The sequence below is a fragment of the Lissotriton helveticus genome, chromosome 1_2, assembly GCF_964261635.1.
Source record: "Lissotriton helveticus chromosome 1_2, aLisHel1.1, whole genome shotgun sequence".
NCBI classification, from domain to species: Eukaryota; Metazoa; Chordata; class Amphibia; order Caudata; family Salamandridae; genus Lissotriton; species Lissotriton helveticus.
Genome location: NC_136058.1, coordinates 189,136,693 through 189,163,306, shown reverse-complemented (window position 1 = coordinate 189,163,306; position 26,614 = coordinate 189,136,693). Strand labels below are relative to the sequence as shown.

At 49.7% G+C, this 26,614-nt stretch overlaps 1 protein-coding gene across 46 annotated transcripts in view; it reads left to right on the top strand.

Moving 5' to 3' along the window:
• LOC144799531 (uncharacterized) overlaps positions 1-26,614 on the top strand; it is a 5,513,712-nt gene that overhangs the window by 2,192,207 nt on the left and 3,294,891 nt on the right. For 42 of the 46 annotated variants that reach the window (XR_013603860.1, XR_013603862.1, XR_013603865.1 and 39 more), the window contains one exon: positions 2,894-2,950. The exons of the other annotated variants lie outside the window; for them this stretch is intronic. Coding sequence is in view for 39 of the 42 variants with exons in the window: in XM_078671256.1 (XP_078527382.1) it covers positions 2,894-2,950 (57 nt within the window). In the remaining 3 variants the exon portion in view is untranslated. The remainder of the gene's footprint in view (positions 1-2,893; positions 2,951-26,614) is intronic. 46 annotated transcript variants of the gene reach the window in all.

Sequence of the window (26,614 nt, the reverse complement as noted above, 5' to 3'; positions counted from 1 at the left end):
CGCACTTCGCAGCAGCCTCGCCTTGCCCCAGACGCCCAGGCGCTCTCCTCAAGCTGCCCAGGCCAAAGTCAGTGATCCGGCAGGCGGGTCCAGGCTGCTGCGGCTCTTTCCCCAAATGTCGGGTTTGCTGTCAGGAGCCCACGTCGAGCTCCGCGGCTGCTCCTCACTTCACCGCATCCCCGTCGGCAGAGCAGGGGACACTCTGCCGGGCACTTTCAGCCCCTCACTGCCGCTGGTGTCCTCGGCCACGCCGCTTCTCCTCCCAGTGTTACTGCGGCATCATCTTGGACGTCTCCTTGCAGCCTGTGCTCCAGCCTCAGTCGGCACCAGTTTCAGGTACTCCGCGCCGATTTCTCACTGCCGCCTGTCCCAGATCGCGTGGGGACCCTCAGAAGTGTGCTTAAATCAGGTATAGGGACTGCTGGCCACCAGTTAGTGCATCGGATCGTTTCAGCTTGCCGGAGCAGCAGAGGGAAAACGTCTTACTCGGCCATGTTGATGTCCACGCCCCTCGGCAATCCATTGCCCCCATCTTTGGTGAGCTGCCTGAGGTCCTCTTGCAACTCTTCTGACTTCCGGCTGTTGGTCCTCTCGAGGGTCTTCTTCTGCTTTGGTGGGCTCCCCTGCTTGCTCGGGCCTTCTCTGACTCTCTTGCACTTGGTGAGTCCCTTGGACCTTGCTAGTCCCAACAATTGCATCTTGATGACTTTCACACCAGTTGTGGCTACCAAGACTTGTTGCTGCTCCTGCCAGACACCGACCACCTAGACACCGACATCAGACATGAGGAAGCAAGTTTGTGGCTACAGGTCATCCTCAGCGTCGCTTGATCCCCACAGCTGCAGCCGCAATGTTCTTGTCAACTTTCCAAGTGTGGGCATTGTTCTTCTGTGCCTCCTGGTCACCTCCGCGTGGCATAGATCCTGTCTTTTCTGCTTGTAGGGTGTCCTCTTCAAGAATCCGCCCTTGGATTTCACCGGACAACTTCAGAAAATTCTCCAGAGGCCTTTCTTCCCAAGTCTTCCACTGTTGTCTTCAGGAGATTCCAACATCACTTCAACCTTATGCTCCCGGCTTCCCTTTTGCAAGCAACCTGGTTCCTGGTGCATCCACTGGTGGGGTGGCTCTCCAACCTTCCGTCTTCCAAAGGGTTTCTTCGGCATCCTCTGGAAAGGGTCCTTTTTCTTTAAAATGGCAACCACAACTTCTCCATTGACATCGATTGGGCACCCAGCTGTGTTTCCACTCTGCACACAGCCTCCGTGGGGTTCCTGGTTACTTATCCTTGGGAGGTTTCTCGTTCTCCCAGCTCCTCTGAGTCTTTTGGTCCAAATTCCATTCTTCCTTGCAGTTTGCATTCTCCTTCTTTAGTATATGGTTTGGGCTCTCCATGGAGGTCAGTATATATTTGTGCTACTTACTTGATTTCTTTGAAGTATTTCAATGTGTATTGATATCTCTGTCTAGGACATATACAAATGTGATATTGATTATGTTATGTAGTAAATAGACTTATTTTTCATAAACACTGGGTGGTTCTTTTTCATCTAATCTACACTGTTGATTAAATGTGGTAAAACAAGCTGCTTTACACTCTTTCAAGATAAGCTTCCACTTTGAGAGCCTAACGTTATCAAAGACCACAAAAATCGCTGTAAGGGTTGCATGGATTAGTGCAAGCTGCATCACTCCTTTAAGTGTGCATCACATACTAAGCCATCCTCCTATGTTATGTGATTCAAATCACAAAATTATTAGATTAATTCAATAAGTGGGACATTTGTATAAAAAGGTGTATGTTAAATTTTTGGGAGTGATTTTCAAACAAAGGGGCTCATCATGATGTCGGTGGGACTCGTCCCGACGACACTTCCGACATCTGAAGCAGCAGTCCGACCGCCGCATTACAATGCGGTCTGTCTGACCTGAATCAAATGTAATCCCTACATTGGGGCGGTGCCTGCTCAGGCACCGCCGTAGGGATTACAATGGCCCTTTCACACTGCCTTTTAATTGCGGTCTGACCACCACTGAAGGGCTGGCGGAAATAGACTTTGGGGGCCCTAGCAGGGCCCCCGCCACTCCCGGCCTTCACTAGGAGCCAGGGGGGCACCACAGGTGCCCCCACAATCATCTATCCCCCATGTGGCAGGCACGGTGAGGTGGCTGCCACAGGGATGTTTAAAAACATGCCTTTTGGCATTGGGGCTTGTGCTGTGGCCCTTTTCCAGGCTGCAGCACAAGCTTCGATGCCAAAAGGCATGTTTCCGACTGCCTCCCCGCTCGCTGGATTCTTATTAGGCAGTCGGGACTGACAACTACCTGACCAACATCAGAATTAGGGCCCAAGTTTAGGACTTTAAAATGCCAGACTGGAGGACCACCAGCATCACACTCAGAAGTTAAGAAACTGCCACAAATATTAATAGTCAAATGGCACATGCTAGATTATGATCGTAACTAAGAACTGTCAAGCTAGTTTCTCCTGATATTAATTTAACTATGGATATAGCACTTATTACAGCTGTAGTGTATACACTCACCTTTCTATTCATTCTATGCACTTCTTTATAGATAGTGGTGAAGTTTCGAAAAAGTACAACGCTATTCCACATGTCTCTGGATACTATTTGTATTTTCATTCAGGTCACTAGCCCATTTCTTTTCTTTGCAGTTTCTTTACAGTTTGGTCAAGTCCTATATTCACTTGTAGCACAAGTCCTTTGAGATCAGCTGTTGGGTGGAAGATACAACGGTTTGTCTTATGGTTGTGTACTTTACCTGAAAAAAGACACTGAACGAAGATCGCCATTTTAATGGCAAATGTGTCTAACTTTAGTATCCTCTTACTTGCGCAGTCCACTATATTTTATTTTTGGTTCTTTTCGCACAGAATGAGCGCACTCAAGAAGATCGTCGAAGTGAACCATCAGATCGGAACCAACGGCAGGTAGGTTTTTCACTTTTTTCAACTCTCTGAAGTTAGGGTAAAATTCAGGAAATCTACCTCGCATGTGTGTGGTTTACATATCTGTTAATATAAAATACTCCATGTGATCTTTTTTGAACTCCTGCAAGACTTAAAAAATGTGAGATCTTCCAGAGTACTCCGCAGAAGCCCCCAGTTAGAGAATGGGGATGCTTTGCTGCCATTGGCACCCAATCTCCAGGTGAGCTTTACATTGTACCAGATTCCCCGATGAGTCCTACATGTGGCTGCCATAATTGAACTAATCATGAACAAGTGGATCATTTACAGGTTGGCGAAATGTATAAAATGGTTCTCCCATTACTTTAAACTTGCAGTTCCCCTACCTCATTTCATGTAGGGCTTTTACTACACAATCCTTCACTGTATGGTAGTTGGATGTGCACCCTGCCTTCAGTTACCTAGCTGCAAGTGACTCTAGCATTCTGGATTTCGTTTGGCCCCAACACCAACACAAATCTGCATGCTTGCCGAGGCTCACGCCAAAAATTTACCCAGAAACTGGCTCTGAGGTTAAGGATGGCATGCCAACTACCGTCTGTGTTCCTGAAACATGTACATTAAGTCGTGTGAAGAACCGGGTTATTTAAGACCCAGTGGCGCCAGGGGAAACGCCCAAAGTCTCCGGGTCCACCTGTCTTAGAATACAGAGACACCGGGTACTTCTTGGTGATGTCAGAGATCAAATTTTATTGGCTGCAGCCAGTAACAGAAGTCCTAGAAGTCAACACGGTATGAGTTCTCTGGAGACTGCTCAATTTTACAAAGCGAGTCATCCCTTTTTATGACAAAAATCACATTCCAGACAAATACATTACATTTACAAACTGTCCAATCACATAAATCCAAAGCAGAGGTATTGCATGACGGTAAAACCCACTTTTCAGTTGCCCAGCCCATCACCAATTATTGCTCAAACCCAACATTCTTCATCAGACAGGTTGGTCGCACCCATAATAAAAACGGGCACATCCCCATCGTAAACAGGCCATAAAGAAAGGAGCAGAGACAGGTGGGGAGTAAGATAAGACGTAGTTGTGCGCAATAAAAGGTTTATGATGTCCTGTGCCTTGATCCGTAATCTTGATCAGCTACTGAGAAAGGAACTGGCCTAACAAGTTTGTCTTCAGGCAAGAGGGTCGCTCGCTCAGGTCATTTAGAAGTCAGCTAAAGTGTACTTGTGCTGAAGACTCGTTCGGCCGCAGCCATCGGCCTATGTGAGGGCAACCACAAAATGGCTGCCATACACAAAATGGAACCCAAGGGTTCAGAACGAATCCCTAAATACGTAGTGAATCCATCGGTGTAACGTGACGAAAACACTCATGCTTGCCGTACTAACTGGTTACGGTTCGCTAATACCAAATTTGTAGCGAAACCATGACCTTTATGAAACGGGTTCAGGATTCACAGAACCTCAGACCCTCCTTTTGCCCTTACATAGGCAATAACCTACACTCACGTCAGTCTGAGTCCAGGTCTATATTGATCAGATTATCAAGATGCTGTTGAAGCATAATCCTATTACTTAGTATCTCTCTTGGGACAGGTCTCCTTGCACACGTAGTAGCACAGAGGCCACATACAGTAGTAGCGCACTGTACACAAAGACAGAACAGGAAAACGTTCGCTAAAGCCATCCCAATGATCATCAGAATCTTCCATCCCCAGGTGGATAACAGTTCCCAGAACCATCCCATCAATGACCAATCTCCTTTATCCACGTGTATAGATTCGGAAATCTTATGTAACTTGGAAAGGGCCTGGTACACTGTCGGAGAATTGTCTGGAATGAAAACGCAGCAACTTGATTGGATCACTTTACATACCCCACCTCGATCTGCAAGTATGACATCTAACGCAACTCTGTTCTGGAGAGTCACAAGGCGGTCCGACTGGAGCTCAGTAGTCAAGTTACTAAGGGCACCGGCAGTTTCAACTACGGTGGACTCAACCACTCTCGTCAATTGCCGTATGTTCCTGCTGTTAACCATAGGTCCCCAAAACGGCAGAAAACCCTTCAAGAAATCTCCTAATTCTTGTCCTGCAGTGTCTTCCTTACTGAAGACACCTCTAACAACTCTCGTCTTGTGGTAATCTGCCGCAGCTGTGTAGGTGGGAGGCAACAGGAACGAGACAAAACATGTGCCCGAGAAATCAGGGGCAACCATGTGTATGCTCTATCATAACAGATGAAATAGGTACCCTTAGCTGCTAGGAACGATGGGGAAGTTTGGGACGCAAAAACGTACTTCTCAGTGCAGATACTCTTCCCTAACTGAGCTCTCGGATTCTTGCCATTACCTTGCAGACATAGATGACCCTGATGGGGTACAATCCAAATCGGAGAAGGAATTTTCACTCGCTGTTTCTCATTCAGACTCGCTCCATATCCGGTCACGTTACATCCAATATACGCTAGCGTCTCATCTTTCGGGATAGTCTCATAGGAATCTATTCCTCTAATCATATCGACTATTCCCTTAACTAGAGCACTTTTCTTTGGATTGTCTTTCACAGAACGTAGGGGGTAGACTTCACGAGCATAGATGAACATCGTTCTGTATGCCCACACAGAACCATTATAGCTGAATGGCAGTACCAGGTAAGGAATACCTTTATCGGTAGTATGGGGCATAAGGCCACACACCCAACAATTTGTCGTGTTCACTACTAGCTGGTGTTGGTGTAGAAGCTGAACAAAGGAATTATTAATGAATTCTAATCTCCTAACGGACTCATGTTCGGGCAGAGGATGAAAAGAATGCGAAGAAACGGTAGAAGAAGGTATGGGTTGTGTAGTGGGTGCAAACGTCACTTGAAAAGAGAATATAATATATCCCATTAAAAACATCATTAAGCTAAGCAACATGAAAACACACAATATTAAAAAACATTTTCTGCTCATTATTTTACACATTTTGCCTCTAAAATTCATTTCTTTAACAGGTCTCTCCATCTCGAAAAACTCCATCCTCTAACCGTGCTGCTCGTGGCGGTAGGGTGTTCCGCGCTAAGGAATGCGTCTGTCAGTCCAGGGATCGCCCTAGGACCAACCAGAACCGTCGACCTTGTGTCTTCGGCTTGCACACCAAAGACTTGACACCGCGACCCTACAGGTGAACCCGGATGGCGGTTCGAAAAACAAAAATCAGTCAAAACAGTTTCTCAGATGGGAGAGCTGAACTTTCAAAAAAAAAATAATAGCAAAGAAAAGGAATTTAATTTATTAGTCCCACAATTCTTGATCGCAAATTATAACGGCCTTTTCCAGGCAATGTCTGGTCTCGGAACAAGAGTTCAGGCTCGGTAGTGTCCAAACGAACTGACGGAGGCACAGCTTCTTGCAGAAGATCGTCGCTTTCACGCTCAGAACATGTCCCAATTAAACGTGCGTCGCTAAAGGGCAGTAAACGAGGCACAGTGTCAGTCTCTGTATCAGGAATACCCTCCTGGACCCATCGGTCGTACGGCAGAGGCAAAGGAACCCTCTTACAATGTACGCCGTGGATCCAGTTCTTCTTCCCTTGCACTCGTACTGCAGATCGCGTAGATAACAGCACCAAGTAGGGTCCAGTCCAGCGAGACTGATCGTTCTTTGTCCGCTGGAAATTCTTGATCAATACCCACGAGCCAGGATCTATTGCATGTCCTGGATCTTCAGAAGCCTGAGGCAATGTATCATGAACCTGTTGGTGTAAGACACGCAATTTAGCCGTCAAATCATACAGATAGTCAAGCAATACAGGGTGTTCGATCTCGCTAAATTTAGTCGGCCTCGGCACTCCCCATATGTTCGCCGGGCGACCAAAAACTATTTCATAGGGACTAAGTTCCACTCGAGAATGTACAGTCATCCTTGTCGACAAAAGTGCTAATGGCAAAGCATCAGGCCATTTAAGACCAGAGCTCGCTTGTATCTTGGCAAGTTTTAACTTAAGGGTGCCATTATAGCATTCAACTAGACCAGCTGATTGGGGGTGATTTGCAGCGTGGAACTTTTGTCGGATTCCTAACCCTTCACACACTCTTTTCATCACTTGACCCACAAATTCACTCCCATTATCACTCCAGACCATTTTCGGCAAACCATACCTAGGGAAAAACTCTTTGACAAGGGCTTTAGCTGTGGACAAGGAAGTATTATCTTTTAGGGGATATGCTTCTACCCATCTCGAAAAGGCACAAACAACCACGAGTACGTATTTCAGGTTGTTGCATCTCTCCATGTGAATGAAATCTAATTGCAAAACCTCGAACGGATAAGTCGGAGGCGCGAAATGACCAGCTGGAGTTGGAGTTCCCTTACCAGGATTGTACATCAGACAAACCATACAATTTTTGACCACATTCTCTGCACACTTAGGAATTCCAGCATTTTGCCATACTGGAGCCAACAACTTACAAATCCCTTTCACACTGATATGAGCCATTCCATACGCCATCGTAACCACTGCAAGCACGTACGCATCAGGTAACAACCATCGCTGATGTTCTGACAACTCAATCCAACAACCCTTCGAATCCAATTTACCCGTACTCTCCCTCCATACGCTCAATTCTCTCTCTGTGGCTTCAGCTTGGATCGACTTCACGCTTTCTATCGTACCCTCACACATTCCAACATCACCAATCCATCTTGCATGGCCTGAAACATACATTCGACTCATCACATCCCTCGCCACATCTTTCGCAACTTCGTCTGCAAACGCATTACTGCGACCAACGTCAGCCATAACCTTCTTGTGTGCACTGCATTTCACAATCGCAACTTGCAACGGCAAGGTAAGTGACTCAAGAAGCTCAATCACCAACTGACCATTCTGAATCTTTGTTCCATGAGACCTGAGGAACCCACGTTCTTTCCACAAACGTCCAAAACTATTTTTTTTTTTTTTTATTTTTTTTATTTTTTTGGGAAGACCTTTATTGCACATTGTTCATATACACAGCGGTGTGCCTACAACCCACTGCTGGGGCCGGCCGCCATCGGAGTACCACATATATCATACAAGCTTGAGACCATACGCCAGAGGCCCGCGTGCCGAAGTCCAGAATTCTTAGTTCATGTAGGCACTACAGTAGATCCATATGCAATAAGTTCAGCACTCCCATTGAGTGCGGTCGTTTCGCCCCCATGTGATCTTGGTCTAATTTTCAGTTTTTATAAAGAAAGTTAATGCCAACAACTCCCAACCCCCCCTCCCCAACTTATCCTGATCACAATGAGTATTCCAAGTCCAGCAGTCATAATGTAATAGGGAAGTCAATACATCAGATGTCTGACAGGGCACCCCGAGATAGGAAACCTTCACCACCTTCTCAGAACTCCCCAGAAGCCTTAGCGGCGAATAGTAAGGCATACCCGCATGCCAGTCTCAGCAGACCAAGACACTCCCACTCACACTACCATTGACTAGTCATTCCACGCAACACACAGGGCAAACTTAACGCCATCGCACAAGGCCATCTCACTCAGCTCCACCCCCTCCGTCAGACAAAGTAGTAGCCACACTCTCGTCGCTGTCGGATTCCGTCAAAGACAGCATGTAAAGTGTGAACGGAGTCCATACATCCCTTGGGCGGGCCGCCGCAGGCAATTCGTCATAGTAACAGCTCAGTTGGTCCCTGCAATAGGCCATATCCTTCAGCCACAGTTGTACCTCAGGCGCTCTCCTCCCACCCCAAACCATAGCAACCCTCCTCTTGGCCAACTGAAGCGCCAGCACCACCAGTCGGCGCATCGGAGCAGCCACACCAGAAGCAATGCCCAAAAGACACAGGCGTACATCCAGCTTCACCTCAATCAAAGTGATGACTGTCAGCCTTTCAGTCACCTCCCTCCAGAAATCGTAGACACGGGGGCACCCCCAAGCCAGATGTATAAAGTCGGCCTCCTCGGCCCCGCATCGGGCACATTGAGCAGTGGACCTAAGGCCATATCTTACCAGTTGGGTAGGTGTATAGTACCATTGTTGCAGAAACTTATAATGTAGCAGGCGGAAGTTGCCATTGATCACATAACCTCCGGTCATAGCACAGCATTCATTCCACTCGTCATCACTCAGCGGTTCCGGGAGACTCCTGTCCCACCGTGCCCTAGCCAGCGCCGCCCCCCCGCCCTCATCTTCTTGTGCAGCCTTATATAGTTTAGATAACAATTTAGTCCTGTCCTTGACTGTATAGAGCATCTGCAGGGCACTCAGGGCCAGAGGTTCCTCCGGATAAGTAGGGTACAGGTCGCGCACGGCAGCCCGTAACCTGACATATACAAAGGTGGACATAGTGGCATTCGTCGAGTGAGTCGTCATCTCCTGAGAGGAGAGAAACGACGCTCCCGGAAACAGGTCTCCCATAGTCTGTAGCCCAGCCTCCCGCAGGATCTGCAGCCCTCCCGGTTCTCCCGACACAGAAATTTCCGAGTGATAAAGTAGCGGCATAGCCGGGGCGTAAAGCGGCATTCTACCAGCCCGTTTGCCCAGGCTGTGCCATGCAGTCGCCGTGAGTCGCACGGTGTCAATCTCCCCCTTCTCAAACACCGAATGCTTATTGACGATCATAGCCCTTAATGGGTATGGCAGGACCGCGCTTGCTTCCAGCGCTACGTGCGGAGTGTATGGCGGAGCTGCTATCCAGTAACTCGCGAAGTGTGCCTGCGCACACAGATAATAAAGCCTCATATCCGGCAGGGCAAACCCACCCAGATCGTATGGCTTGACCAGCACCTCCCAAGTCACTCGCGGTCTCTTGCCAGCCCAGGTGAGAGATATTAGTAGGGACCTGAGCCTCGCAAAGAAGTGGGACCTCAACACAATCGGTATATTTGTGAAGAGATAGAGAAATTTCGGAAGCACCACCATTTTAATCAGCGACACTCTGTCCGCCAAGGTCAGTGGTAAACGAGTCCATCTCGCCACCTGATCCTCCAGTTTGGAAATGGCAACGCCGTAGTTGGCTCGTATGACTTCCTGACAATCCCTATGCACCCATATGCCCAGGTATCGAACCGATTCCGTCGCCCATTCCAGCGGGAATTCCAAAGGGACCCGGTGGGTAACATCCGTGAGAGGCAGCACCACCGACTTGTCCCAGTTTATGGTCAGTCCTGAGTGTCGGCCGAATTTAATGAACTCTCGAAGTATGCTGTCAAGGTGGAGTGCAGGGTCCCTGACATATAGAACCATGTCGTCGGCGTACATTGATACAGCCAACGATCTGAGAGGAAACTTCAATGCTGCATCCGCATACTTTTGCCGCAAGATACAGGCCAGTGGCTCCATCATGATGGCAAAAAGCAGGGGCGAAAGAGGGCACCCCTGTCTCGTCCCCCTCTGTATCGGAAAGGAGGAAGAGACATGCCCATTAACCCTGACTCTTGCCGTGGGCGCATTATACAACAGGGCGATCAGGGATGTGAAAGAGAAAGGAACCCCCATCCGATGTAGTACCGCAAGCATATACTTCCATGCCACTGAATCAAAGGCCTTGGCGGCATCAAGCAGGACCGCCACCGCAGCCAGGTCTGGCTTAAGGAGATGCAGGACAGCGAACAGGGTCCTCAGGTTGTGAGTGGTGGACCGGAGGGGGATAAACCCCGACTGATCAGGTAGTACCATGACCGGTAGGAGCAGACGCAGTCTCGTGGCTAATACTTTAGCAATTATTTTAACGTCAGTGTTCATAAGTGAAAGTGGGCGATATGACTCGCATTTATTCAGAGGCTTACCGGGCTTGGGGAGCGCCACCAAGAGCGCCTCTCTCATGGTCCCTGGAAGCTGTCCGCATTCTAAAGCCTCCTCCAAAACCATTGCCAATCTCGGAACAAGCAAATCTGCAAAAGTCTTATAGAATTCGGCGGGCAAGCCGTCTGTGCCAGCCGCCTTTCCATTCGGGAGTGCTGCAATTGCATCTCTAAATTCCTCCTCAGTGACATGGTGCATTAGGAATTCCTGTTGACCCCTGGAGAGCCACACCAGTGCCACGTTCTCCAAGTACTGCGTTATGTCTGCCTCTGTCGCCGTGTCCCTATGTTTATAGAGTTGTGCATAATGTCTCGAGAAGCAGTCGAGTATACCATCCGACGTAGTCACCACTTCTCCCTGATCCTCAATTTCCACTACAGTACAGTGCTTTGCCCAAGGATCTCGAATTCTATCAGCAAGCCCCTTACCCGGCCTACCCCCTTCTCCATAGTACCTGGCTGTAGCGCGTCTGGACAGAAATTTCACCTCCTGGTCGGCTAATTCATTATATTCTGTGACCTTCGCCCTAATATCCGCTAACAGTGTGATATCCGCCCCCCCCTCCAGTCGGCGCTCCAGAGCCAACAGCTCCCTTTCTAGTCTGGACATAGAGTCTCTGATGGACGTGAGGACCCCGGATCGCAACCCAATACATGCACCCCGCACTGAGACCTTGAAGGCCTCCCACACCGTGAGCATACTATCAACAGAGCCCACATTGATCTCAAAAAATTCCTCAATCACCTGCCGCAGGCGTTCACTCAACACTTGATCCGTTAATACTCCAGGTGAGAGTCGCCAAGTAAATGGAGCAGGAGTATGTGTAGGTATCCTCAGCATTAGCCCAACAGGGGCATGGTCAGAAAGCGTGCGGGGCAGATGTTCCGCATTCAGCACCCATCCGCTCACATCTCGGGTCAGTAGCCAATAATCCAGTCTCGACCACGTGTCATGTGCTGACGTGTAGCAAGTTCCCTCCCGCCTGCCAGGATTCCGCAGGCGCCAAACATCCAACAGTTGCAGTCCATGCATTCCCTCACACACTGCTTCCATCGCTCTCTTTCGTTCATAGGGCCGGTCATGCCTCCTGTCCAACTCAGAATCCAGGGTAACATTCCAGTCCCCCCCACAGAGGATAGCCGAAGGCGGCAGGTTATACAGCTTGTTCCAGAGTGCAATGAAAAAATCAGGATCATCTATATTAGGGCCATAGACATTGAGAAGAGTGACCATCGTGCCACACAATTTACCCTGTACAACAATATATCTGCCATCCTGGTCCACCTCCTCATGCAGCACCTCAAACGGAACATTCTTTTTTATCAGAATCATCACCCCACGGGCATAGGAGGAATATGACGTGGCCCACCTCGCTCCCGCCCACTGTTTGCCCACCATGTCGGCTGCCGTGCCCTTGAGATGCGTCTCCTGCAGAAACACCACTTGTGCTCCGTGTCTGTTGAGAAAGGCAAGCATTTGTCGTGTTTTTTGCGGCTTATTCAACCCTCGCACATTCCATGTAACACACGTTAGGTTGCCCCCCCTATCCATATCGCCAAAGGTGGAAGCAGCCCAGCAGTGATTTCGTCCATAGCAGCCCCCTCTTGTCAGACCATCCCTCTTCCCGCGCCAACCCGGAGACGACACCAGTAATGCTGGTAAGGTTCCCGTTCGCCCCACTGTGACCCCACTCGCCTCCCATGAATTTCTCAGACTCAGTTTCTTTGATCAGGAAAAACAACAACAACCCAACAGATCTCAACATCCCTTCCCCCATCCCGCCACCCACTTCAGCGCCCCCAATTTGCCAAAGGTTCCCCACGTCCCCCCCCCTTGCAACCCCCAACAATGCAAACAACCACATTTTGGGGATCTCCCTTATCTGGGGGCGTAGTGGCTCTCCACTCTCGCCAGAACTGACGAGAGCGCAGACCATTGGCGTTAACTACTCCCCAACTCCCCCACCCACACCCACGGTCAGAGCATGAAACAAGGTAGTATTCGTGTAACGGTACACTGCACTGGGCGCCCTTGAAGCGTCCATATCTAAAGAATAGCACCAAGAGCCCAGAAGCGCAACTGAATCCAGCGTGGGAACACCTAGTGCACAACGGGATCTCATTCAGCCAAGTTGAACCAGTAGAGAGCCCCCATTAAGGCGACAAGGCGGCACCAATAGGAATAGCGTCAGCCCGAGCGTCTCCCTCCCGCAACTTTCAAGGCAACAGTACTAAATGGACCATGTGCCGAATCGCCCTTGCGGCTCTCGTTTGTTAAAGAACACACCGTAGTAGAGGCAGCCCAGTGCAATACCCCGCAGTTCCCCCTGTACCAGGGCTAGCAGTGCAACTCAATTCAGTCCTCCTCTTCCAGTCTTTCATCATCTCCCTCATGACGCCCCGGCAGTTCCTTAGCACGTTTTGTCAGCTTTTTGGCATAGTCCATGGCCGCCTTGGGTGAGGAGAAGATCTTGTTATCCAAAGGAGGCCCAATCCGAAGACGCGCAGGGTACAACATGGCATAAGCTATGGTCTCGGCCCTCAGCAACTGTTTCACCGCAGCGAATTCCTTTCTCGCAGTCTGTACAGCCATGGTGAAGTCGGGATAAAACTCAAGTTTATTGCCCTGATATTCAATGGAGCCCTTCTCCCTGGCAAGTCGCAGGATAGTGTCACGGTCCCTGTAATTCAGGATCCTAGCCACAATAGGCCGCGGCGGCGCACCCGGCGGGGGCTTCTTGGCCAGAGACCAATGTGCCCGCTCCACAATGAAGACCCGAGAAAGGTGGTCAGCGCCAAAGATATCGACAATCATTCTTTCCATGTAGTCCTCCATGCGCCCCACATTTGTAGATTCCGGCAATCCTGTAACGCGAACGTTATTCCTCCTGGACCTCCCTTCCAACTCCTCATTCTTCGCTTGTATGACCGCCAGAACTCTTTCCATACTGAACACCTTGGACGAGACCGTGGCCAGGCCATCCTCCGTGGCTGAAACCCGCTGCTCCACTTCCCCCATCCGTTCGTTCTGGCGGTCAAATTGCGTCGCCATTTGATCAAGACGATGATTGACTGACTCCATAGTGCCCTCAATGGACTGTAGAGTCTTCTGCATCGCCACCAGTGTGGATTCCAAACTAGGTGTACCCCCAGCAGCCCCACCTTGGTCAGAGGCCACGGGCGCCTGGGAGGATGTGTGCGCAGTCTTTTTCGCTTCAAAATTAATTTTAGTCTGGTTTCTTTCAGTCCTGCCCATGGCTGCGATTGAGGTCAGCGCGGTATCAGGCTTAGTTACGCAGAGCAGTGTGTCCAGGGAAGCCTTTCAAAATAAAGTCGGAGCCTCCAGGCCTACAGGTACCTCCAGCTTAGGCCAAATAGTTCCTCCACCCCAGCGGGCAAAGCGCGCCAAAACAGTGTCCATGCAGCAACACAGTTCAAGTGTATACAGCTGTGCGCAGAGCCCAAAGTGGTGGATCAGCAGCACCGGAGGGTCCCCTGACTGCGCCGATGTTAAGATAGGCAGCGCTGTAAAAACGCCAACCGCCAGTGCTTAGTGTTCAGCAGCCACCAAAAAGTAAAGCCCAAAATGGCGGGCGCTCCACAGGTCCGCGACCTCCAACGCCGTAGGCCCTCCAGGGAACCCGTGTGCCGATTAGCGCTCCTCCAGTTAGCCCAAAGCGTGTTCCCGCCTTTGCACCTGACCGTCCAGGCTACTCCGCACCCTAGTCGACCCTTCCACTAGCCTCCCCGGCCCCAGCTCGCACGGCGCGGGCTAACGCGGCCCAGCACCACCTCCGCAGCACCGAACTAGCGTAGCACCTCGCCCCACTCACCGGTACCAGCAGGGCCAAGTCCAGGCCGTCCAGCGCACCGAAGCCGCTCCGGGAGATCCGCGGTCAGCTCTGCCTCGGCTCTGCAGCAGTCCCAAAGCGCCGCCTCCCAGGCTCCGTTCACACAGTCAGCTACGGCGTCCAGCGCCCAGATCTCCTCGAGGTCACCGCTCCTCAGCCGTCGGGGCCGCCGTCCTCCACGTCCCAGCCTGGGGTCATTCCGCTCCAGGCGCCCTCAGCACAGTCACAATTCGCGCTCAAAGCGCCCTAGGGGATCACCGACGGCAGCGGAGTAAGCTCAGCCGGGGTGTAGGGCAAGAGCCCCGGGGAAAACAGGATAATTAGCGGATTTTACAATGGTCGGGACGGAGCCTCACACAAGTGCGGCCATCTCGTCCGGCGCCCTCTAGCGCCCCCCAACGTCCAAAACTATAAGCCACACCAAACGCATACTGGCTGTCGGTGTATATGGTCACTTTCTTCCCTTTTGATAACACACAAGCTCTCGTAAAGTGCAATCAACTCTGCTGCTTGAGCTGAATTATGTGGGATACGTGCAGCTTCAACAATCGTATGCAAAGTCGTAACAGCATATGCCGCAGTCGTATCACCATTCGGGAGCTTGAAGCATGAACCATCCACCCATAAGGTACCATCACACTTCACAAGAGGAGTGTCCCTAAGATCTACTCTCCCTTTCGTTTCCTCTTCCGTCCTGAGGAAACAATCATGCTGTTCAGAAACATCTGTCTCTGCTGAATTCGGCAACAACGTTGCTGGATTCAACGTATTGCATCTCTTTATGTGCACATGACTCGCTAAGAGTGCGGGGATTAACTGTTTGCGAGACACTCTCATTTTCTAGCACAGCAAGACATGTGGGGTCACCCAGTTGTTTCACATTGCCGCACCGCACAGATGGTAATGGGACCACTTAACAATTACCAGTTGTGCACCTGGAACGTGCGTGGTATGGGATCAGTGCACAAACGACACAGAATCCTTGCACAACTTAACCGCAGGGGAACACAGATCGCGTGCTTGCAAGAAACTCATTTGAACACTGCTGAAGCGGTGAAATTGCGCAAGAAATGGAGGGGGCAACTCTTTGCTACCTCATATTCAGCATTCTCAAGTGGGGCGGCGATTTGGCTTCGTGGCTCTCTTCCCTTTCAGATGCTGGAGCAACGGATTGACCGGGAGGGTCGCTATGTGTTTGTACGGGGACTGTTGGATGGGGAGGCGGTTGTTCTTGGCTGTGTGTACTCACCTAATGCAAACCAGTCGGACTTTTTGTTAACTGTCAACGAGGTGCTTGCGGGTTGGGCTGACCATCGCTGGATCATCGGGGCGATTTCAATGCTGTACTTGATGTTCTGCTAGATAGATCACACCCCCCCTTACAGGCTACCGAGAGCAGGAAACAGGCAGATGCGCTTGCGAGTTGGGCTGAGGGCTGGGATTTAGCGGATGTGTGGCGCAGCGTACACCCTCTGGAAAGGGAATACACCTTTTTCCCCCCTCCCCACCAGCTTCACACCAGAATTGACCATGTTTTCTGCTCCCGTTCCCTTACGGCAATGATTGTCCAGACCCAGCACATGGGGAAAACTCTATCGGACCACAACCCCGTGGAGGTTACGTGGCGGTGGGGTAGGAGGCTGGCTCCCATTCCGACTTGGCGACTGTCCCCGGATCTCCTTGAGGATTCGGTCTTCCGGTCCTCCCTGTCAGACACTATAGGCTCATACTTCTCCACGAATGCGAACTCGGCCAGCTCCCGACAGATGGAATGGGACGCTTTCAAAGTCTGTCTTAGGGGGACTGCTATGACCACTAGGGTGGGAAGGAAGCGAGAGGTGATCAGCCAGCTGAAGGAGATGGAGGGCTCACTAGCATCCCTAGAGAATGAAGCAGCGGGCACCAATGCTCCCTTTACACCACTGCAAGAGGCACATATTAGACACGCAGAGCTTCTGGAAGACCTGCGGCTTATAGACTATAGGGAATACACGAATAGGCAACATACACAGGCAGACCGCGCCGGTCCCCTACTGGCCCGCATTCTACGGGACTCCCCGATCAGCCATCCCGTTTTGAGGGTCCTGGACCAAACTGGCCGCCCGGCTACCACCCAAATAGGGATTAATACGGCGTTCAAGGACTATTACACCACGCTGTACGGTCCCCCACAGCCCCTATCAGAGCTCGCACTTGCGGCCTTCATGGAGGGACTGGACCTCCCACAACTTGCTGACAACCAGAACAAAGACTTGAAGCGTACTATCTCAGTGGCGGAAATTAGACAGGCGATACGAGCCCTCCCGAAGGGCAAGGCCCCCCGGAACGGATGGCCTGCCAGCTGAATTCTACGCAACATATATAGACCTCCTGGCCCCACGGTTACACACTGTTTATCTAGAAGCCCTGCGTACTTCCTCACTGCCGCAATCATCCATGCAAGCAATGATCACGTCCCTCTTGAAGCCGGCCAAAGATGGACTGCAGATGGCCGATTACAGGCCCCTGTCCCTTCTCAATACTGATTCTAAAATATTGAGCAAGGTGCTGGCGTCGAGGCTCGTGCAGTATGTGCCGCAGCTGGTCCACCCAGATCAGTGTGGTTTTGTGACGGGCCGCAATACGGCCATGAACCTTAGGCGCTTAGCCCAGCTCATGCTCGGGGTTAATGCGAACACGGCCTCCGAAGGCTGCATATCTCTGGACTTAAAGCAGGCGTTTGATTCCTTAAGGTGGGACTATATGTTCGCCACCCTGTCAAAATTCGGGATACCGCCCGAATTTCTCGCTTGGGTTAGATTACTGTATACCATCCCCACGGCCAGGGTGCGCACCTCCCAGCAAATCTCTGGTCCCATAGCTATAGCACGAGGAACCAGACAGGGCTGCCCGCTCTCCCCTCTCCTGTTCATCCTTGCCCTCGAACCATTGCTCTGCAGGCTTCGGTCGATGGCCCCCCACTATGGCATACGCCGACAAGGTACGGAGCACATCGTCTCTGCTTACGCGGATGATATTATTCTATATCTCCGAGACCTGAGGGGCGACTTGAGTCCAGTTTCCCAGGTTTTCGAGGACTTCAGAGAGATCTCTGGCCTCACCATCAGTGAGTCTAAATCCTATGGGTTCACCTTTGTAGCCGCAGACGAGTTGGCCCCCCTGCTTTTTGCCCCTCATGAATTCCAGATGGCGGAAACTACCTTCCGATATCTTGGGATGCAGATCTACAGAGAAGCGGGCATGATGATAGACGGCAACCTGGGAAGGGCCATCAGAACGCTGAAGTCACAAATTCAGTTCTGGCTAACATTGCCGCTCTCAATACCCGGCAGGGTGGCAATCTCCAAGATGGTGATGCTCCCCCGTCTCCTCTACTACTTCACCAATCTGCCATTCCAGATCCCAGTGGCGACGTTTACGACCCTCGACTCCCTCCTCGCAGAACTTGTGTGGGGGAATGGCCGTAGACGCATAAGCCTGGCCAAGTTGCAGCTCCCCTCTGGCGCTGGAGGCATGGGCTTACCGGACTTCAGGGCTTATAATTATGCGTGTCAGCGACAATGGCTAGCTTATTGGGTGGCGGGCCGCAATCTTCATGAGATCAATGTTTCGGGGGACGACCATGCTAGGGGGAGAGTGCACATCTTGCTCCTGCCTGGCTCGGATCTCCCTAGAACCGCCCCGCCGCTTCTCAAGCTGGCGGTAACGTACTGGCGGAAGTCATTAAAATACACGTCCCCCGGGACACCTTATGCCCCCACAGTCCCGCTGTTGGGCATCCCTCTAGGCTCGGGCACACTCACGACGACCTTACTGGAGCCCTGGCATGGCGCAGGTGTGACACACGTGGGTGACCTGTTTGCGGAGGGGCACCTATTATCTTTCGAAGACTTCAGAACCAAGATGGGCGTCCCCAGAGGCTCCTTTCTCCTGCACGCCGGACTCCGCCATTATATCACACGCAAGTGGTCACCGGATGGGCGGGAGCCTGTTACGAACCCTCTCATTACAATGCTCTACCTCATGGGAACGGGCGGCCATCTGACCAGGTGGCTCACAGCTAGCATCAGAACGGGGAGGGCACTTACACTGTCACCACTGCGGGCGGCATGGGAAACAGATGTTGGACGGCCACTGAGGGACAGGGAGTGGGAGCGCATACTTCAGTTTCCCAAAAAAGTAGCCAGGAACCCCAAATACAAATTTATCCAGCTGATGTTACTACATAGAGCCTACCTGACTCCACACCGCCTACATGTGATGTTCCCTGCATCCAGGAGCAACTGCCCCCGATGCGATGCTGACGACGCATCACTGGTGCATATGCTGTGGCACTGCCCTAAACTAGGGTATTTCTGGAACACTGTCCATGACTCACTTGAGAAGGCTGGTACTCTGCCTAGGTCGCCTACACTGGAGCGTACATTGCTGGGGCTGGGGCCATCCACACGCACCAGAACCGTGGCGACGCGCTTCTCAGATCTGGCCCTGTTGCTGGCGAAGCGCGCCATCACGATACGATGGAAATCATCTAAGCCACCCAACCCTGACCTGTGGAGGGCGGAAGTAGTGCGCTGGGGTAAAGCTGAGGGTGCAGCGCTACAGAGAGAGGAAAGTAAGGGGCACCGAAAAACTCCGATCTCCATGGAATGGTTTGCCGCGTTGGGGGCATTTGAGACTGCCAATGACGCGGATGATGGGGATACAAGTGAATAGACACCTATGGCGTCACTATGCCCTGATTCATTCACTCACCCATGCACGAACACTACCTGAGGTGCACTACGATGGGGTACGGGGGACCCCGACCCATCGAGCACGCTAACCCACCTTATCGGTGTGTTCAACGTACACTACTTTCCACACATTGGGAGTGGCCCGCTTGTTGATATTTTGATTATGTGCCTGTTTGAGAGTGTCGGGTGGGATTTCCTAGGGGTGGGGGGTGGGATTGGTTATGTACGGGATTTGTTAGTTTGTTCTGCTTCATCGAAAATGTAAAATCGAACACGCTGTGCTTATGTATATGCTCTGAGCAACTGCATGCATGTACCACCGGGGTTTATACTGAGTTCGTATATATGACAATGTGTGCATGTTACTGCTCTACAAACTGTGCTAATAAAAAGATTTTCAAACCATGACTCGCTAAGAGTGTCAACTCATAACCTGACAATCGAGCACTAGTTAAGTGCTGTGTCTTGGTCCTGTTTAACAAAGTATCCACTGCATGTGGAACCATCACAACTAGCGTATTATTCATCACCAAACCAGCAGACTGTCGAATAGAGACAGCTGCTGCCGCTGTGGCTCTCAAACAACTCGGCAACGCTCTAGCTACCGGATCCAAAGTCGACGAGAAATACGCGCATGGACGCTGCTTGTCCCCAAAAGATTGTGTCAACACTGACAACGCACATCCTTCTCTCTCGTGGACATACAGTGTAAAGGGCTTACTGTAGTCGGGGGTACCCAACACAGGAGCCGAACACAATGCATCGCGCAATTCCGAAAAACTCTTCTGACAATCATCAGGCCACGGGAGGGGATTCGGTGTATCTTTACAGGTCAATGCCACCAGAGGTTTGGCCAGCAGGGAGAAATTCGGTATCCATTGTCTGCAATATGACGTGATACCCAAGAAAGCACGCACTTCTCTCTGTGTAATTGGCACACTCATTTTTGCAATCGCTTGAATTCATTCTGGGGTCAATCTTCTTCCCTCCTTCGATAAGAGATGGCCTAAGTAGGTCACTTCTTGTCGACAATACAGTAACTTCGAAAGAGACACCTTGTGATGAAAGGCAGACAAATGACGCAACAACGACAGAGTAGCTTCTTTACAGATCTCCTCAGTATCGGCAGCGACTAAAAAATCGTCGACATACTGAATAAGAGCAGCACCATCATGTAAAACAATCGTATCAAGCTGTGTTTTTTTAAAGCCTGACTATATATCGACGGACTATCACAATAGCCTTGAGGAGCGCGTTTGAACCGGAAGCTTCGACCTCCTAAAGAGAAGCCGAAAATATCCCTACTCTCCTCGGCAATCGGGATGCTGAAGAAAGCATTCTTCAAATCAATCACCGAGAACCAAGTGGCCGAAGCTGGAATCATCGTCAATAAGGCAGTGATATCTGGAACAACAGGAAATTGTGGAACTACTATCTTATTCACCTCGCGGAGATCGATCACAAACCTGTAAACGGGTGGCTGAGAAGAGTCAGTGCGTTTCAAGACAGGCAAAACAGGGCTATTGCACACATTACCTCTTGTTTCCTCAATCACGCCTTTCTCAATTAGATCATGGATAATCGCTAGCAACGCCCTTTCACCATCACACGAGATCCTATATTGGGGAATACGTGGCATTTTAACGTTCGCTTTCAGCGTCACAACATATGGCGGTATCTCCAAAAGGCCCACATCATTAGGACCAGTAGCCCAAAGAGTATCAGGAAGAGAAAACAATTCTGTCGGAAGTTTATCCTTCGACAAATACATCGTGGAGACCACTTTCTGACCCAATGTAAGTTGCACTCCCGAAGGAGAAGAATACAACGTCGCATACAATCTTTTCAACAGATCCAATCCCAACAAGTTCTCACCACAACCTGTCGTCAGAATAAGGGGTGCTTCGAATTCACGAGGTCCAACAGAAAGAGACATAGGACTAGAAACCAGGTTTCTAACTGGGGCGCCAGAAAAACCTACTGAAACATTCGTTAAGCCAGACAAAGGTGCGCCAGGGAGTTTAGAGTGCATAATAGAACTCTTCGCAGCACCAGTATCCAACAGAAAAGGCTCTGACACACCTGATGTAATCACTTCAACATAAGGTCCACTCTGATCTACTGGAACTGAAACAACTCCCTCTCTTTGTCCATGGCTGTCCTAGCAATCATTACCATCCATATTCTCACCTTCAACATAATAGTCGTCAGCATAGTACTGAGTCGTCCTACCAGACGCGTTGTTCTGCTGATCAAAACAATTCATTGAATTTTGCAGAGGAAAGGAACGCGCGTTCTGGGGGAACCCTCCACGTCCCCTACCTCTAGAAGCTTGTGGAACACCCCGACCTCTTGCACCAGTAACACCATTCATACGCTGTGACAAAACAGGGCAACTATGTTTAAAATAACCCTCTTCTTTGCAATAAGCGCATTGGTTAGGGCCTACAGGAAAACGCGGTTGAGAGTTCTCGAACCTTTGCGAGTTCCGCTGAAACTGCTGAGGCTGCTGATAATCTGGCTGGTTACTACGGGGCGGATACGCTTGCTGTAAAAGAACCTTCGTCTTTAACTCTTTAGTTTTCTTCTCTGCTTTATCCTTCTCAACCTTATCCCTATTTTCGTAGTATTGTGCAGTAGCCAATATCTGTGCTGATGAGGAAACAGCTCAAGAACTCTCTGAATCCTTCAACTTAGTACACAACTCGGGAAGCAAGTTATGCACAAACTTATCAACAAACAACCGTTGACCACCTTCTGTACTCATGTCTTGACCACTATGGTCAATAAATGTTTCTTCAAACCTAGTGAAGAAATCAGATACAGTTTCATCTTTCTTCTGCTTACACGCAGACAATTTATCCCAATTTACTCGCATAGCAGGCATTAAAGTCTTCATGTAAGTAATGATCTTACCAGGGAGTTCTGCAACTACAGGCTCAGGTTTAGCACCACCAACTTGTCGGCCATCTGCAGCACTACAGGTTAACCCATGTATCACCTAACTCCGGCGCATGATCAGTATGACGAATCAAACCCCATAAAGGTTGCGGGACCACATTTCCAAACAACATGTCTATATCAGCTAGATTCATAACACATGAGTCTGCCGTCTGTGATAATTCCTTATAATACCCTGCGGGATTTATACGGGGGTCAGGCAAAGTCTGCTTAAGAGCCAAGACTTCAGCTCGTTTCCACGGAACATGTACCCAAACACGTTGAAAATGAGCCGGTGCAGCTAAAATACCAAGACCTACATCAGCTTGAACTGCTTCCTTCCATACCGGAGGAACCTCCCTCATTGGGTACTGTCTCACCTTCTTCCTAACATTCGCTTTCAGCGTCACAACATATGGCGGTATCTCCAAAAGGCCCACATCATTAGGACTAGTAGCCCAAAGAGTATCAGGAAGAGAAATCAATTCTGTCGGAAGTTTATCCTTCAACAAATACATCGGGGAGACCACTTTCTCACCCAATGTAAGTTGCACTCCCGAAGGAGAACAATACAACATGTCTATATCAGCTAGATTCAGGTAGATATCAGCTAGATTCAGGGTCAGGGTCAGGCTCAAACAACGACCGAGAAGGAGACTCGCTCCTGAACGAAAGCAGTGTCGCTACCGCTCTTTCAACGTCGATACCCACAATCGTGCCTTTCGCAAACTCGAACCCTACACGGAACAACTCAGGCGGAGTTTGTCCCAGATCACCATCTTCCCATTCTTCACAAAGAAAAACACACATTTTGTCAAAAAAATATCTCTGCTTTGGTGCTTCCCATTGGCGGAAGACATCCATAACAGACTCTAACTCATATTTTGCAGGATCAGTAACCCATTTACGCGCCAAATGATCCAATACTTCCTTCTCTCTGGAATCAGGCAGTTGGCTACGGAACTGTGTATGCGCTGAAACAGGGGTAATACTCAGTGACCCAAAGAAAGGAGACAAAAGACTAGTAACAGTATCAGTCATCCTCTGTCGAATAGAAAGAGAAGTCGACAGGACAGGAGATAAAGCGGATTGAGAAAGAGCTAATGTAGGAGCAGTAGCAGAGGAGGCAGCAAGAACAGCTCAGAACCTGTCCCAATTAAACGTGCGTCGCTAAAGGGCAGAAAACGAGGCACAGTGTCAGTCTCTGAATCAGGAATACCCTCCTGGACCCATCGGTCGTACGGCAGAGGCAAAGGAACCCTCTTACAATGTACGCCGTGGATCCAGTTCTTCTTCCCTTGCACTCGTACTGCAGATCGCGTAGATAACAGCACCAAGTAGGGTCCAGTCCAGCGAGGCTGATCGTTCTTTGTCCGCTGGAAATTCTTGATCAATACCCACGAGCCAGGATCTATTGCATGTCCTGGATCTTCAGAAGCCTGAGGCACTGTATCATGAACCTGTTGGTGTAAGACACGCAATTTAGCCGTCAAATCATACAGATAGTCAAGCAATACAGGGTGTTCGATCTCGCTAAATTTAGTCGGCCTTGGCAATCCCCATATGCTCGCCGGGCGACCAAAAACTATTTCATAGGGACGAAGTCCCACTCGAGAATGTACAGTCATCCTTGTCGACAAAAGTGCTAATGGCAAAACATCAGGCCATTTAAGACCAGAGCTCGCTTGTATCTTGGCAAGTTTTAACTTAAGGGTGCCATTATAGCATTCAACTAGACCAGCTGATTGGGGGTGATTTGCAGCGTGGAACTTTTGTCGGATTCCTAACCCTTCACACACTCTTTTCATCACTTGACCCACAAATTCACTCCCATTATCACTCCAGACCATTCTCGGCAAACCATACCTAGGGAAAAACTCTTTGACAAGGGCTTTAGCTGTGGACAAGGCAGTATTATCTTTTAGGGGATATGCTTCTACCCATCTCGAAAAGGCACAAACAACCACGAGTACGTATTTCAGGTTGTTGCATCTCTCCATGTGAATGAAATCTAATTGCAAAACCTCGAACGGATAAGTCGGAGGCGCGAAATGACCAGCTGGAGTTGGAGTTCCCTTACAAGGATTGTACATCAGACAAACCATACAATTTTTGACCACATTCTCTGCACACTTAGGAATTCCAGCATTTTGCCATACTGGAGCCAACAACTTACAAATCCCTTTCACACTGATATGAGCCATTCCATGCGCCATCGTAACCACTGCAAGCACGTACACATCAGGTAACAACCATCGCTGATGTTCTGACAACTCAATCCAACAACCCTTCGAATCCAATTTACCCGTACTCTCCCTCCATACGCTCAATTCTCTCTCTGTGGCTTCAGCTTGGATCGACTTCACGCTTTCTATCGTACCCTCACACATTCCAACATCACCAATCCATCTTGCATGGCCTGAAACATACATTCGGCTCATCACATCCCTCGCCACATCTTTCGCAACTTCGTCTGCAAACGCATTACCGCGACCAACGTCATCGGTAACCTTCTTGTGTGCACTGCATTTCATAATCGCAACTTGCAACGGCAAGGTAAGTGACTCAAGAAGCTCATTCACCAACTGACCATTCTGAATCTTTGTTCCATGAGACGTGAGGAACCCACGTTCCTTCCACAAATGTCCAAAACTATGAGCCACACCAAACGCATACTGGCTGTCGGTGTATATGGTCACTTTCTTCCCTTTCGATAACACACACGCTCTCGTAAGTGCAATCAACTCTGCTGCTTGAGCTGAATTATGTGGGATACGTGCAGCTTCAACAATCGTATGCAAAGTCGTAACAGCATATGCTGCAGTCGTATCACCATTCGGGAGCTTGAAGCATGAACCATCCTCCCATAAGGTACCATCACACTTCACAAGAGGAGTGTCCCTAAGATCTACTCTCCCTTTCGTTTCCTCTTCCGTCCTGAGGAAACAATCATGCTGTTCAGAAACATCTGTCTCTGCTGAAATCGGCAACAACGTTGCTGGATTCAACGTATTGCATCTCTTTATGTGCACATGACTCGCTAAGAGTGTCAACTCATAACCTGACAATCGAGCACTAGTTAAGTGCTGTGTCTTGGTCCTGTTTAACAAAGTATCCACTGCATGTGGAACCATCACAACTAGCGTATTATTCATCACCAAACCAGCAGACTGTCCAATAGAGACAGATGCTGCCACTGTGCCTCTCAAACAACTTGGCAACGCTCTAGCTACCCGACCCAAAGTCGACGAGAAATACGCGCATGGACGCTGCTTGTTCCCAAAAGATTGTGTCAACACTACCAACGCACATCCTTCTCTCTCGTGGACATACAGTGTAAAGGGCTTACTGTAGTCGGGGGTACCCAACACAGGAGCCGAACACAATGCATCGCGCAATTCCGAAAAACTCTTCTGACAATCATCAGACCACGGGAGGGGATTCGGTGTATCTTTACAGGTCAATGCCACCAGAGGTTTGGCCAGCAGGGAGAAATTTGGTATCCATTGTCTGCAATATGATGTGATACCCAAGAAAGCACGCACTTCTCTCCGTGTAATTGGCACACTCATTTTTGCAATCGCTTGAATTCGTTCTGGGGTCAATCTTCTTCCCTCCTTCGATAAGAGATGGCCTAAGTAGGTCACTTCTTGTCGACAATACTGTAACTTCGAAAGAGATACCTTGTGATGAAAGGCAGACAAATGACGCAACAACGACAGAGTAGCTTCTTTACAGATCTCCTCAGTAACGGTAGCGACTAACAAATCGTCAACATACTGAATAGGAGCAGCACCATCATGTAAAACAATCGTATCAAGCTGTGTTTTTAAAGCCTGACTATATATCGACGGACTATCACAATAGCCCTGAGGAGCGCGTTTGAACCGGAAGCTTCGACCTCCTAAAGAGAAGCCGAAAATATCCCTACTCTCCTCAGCAATCGGGATGCTGAAGAAAGCATTCTTCAAATCAATCACCGAGAACCAAGTGGCCGAAGCTGGAATCATCGTCAATAAGGCAGTGATATCTGGAACAACAGGAAATTGTGGAACTACTATCCTATTCACCTCGCGGAGATCGATCACAAACCTGTAAACGGGTGGCTGAGAAGAGTCAGTGCGTTTCAAGACAGGCAAAACAGGGCTATTGCACACATTACCTCTTGTTTCCTCAATCACGCCTTTCTCAATTAGATCATGGATAATCGCTAGCAACGCCCTTTCACCATCACTCGAGATCCTATATTGGGGAATACGTGGCATTTTAACGTTCGCTTTCAGCGTCACAACATATGGCGGTATCTCCAAAAGGCCCACATCATTAGGACCAGTAGCCCAAAGAGTATCAGGAAGAG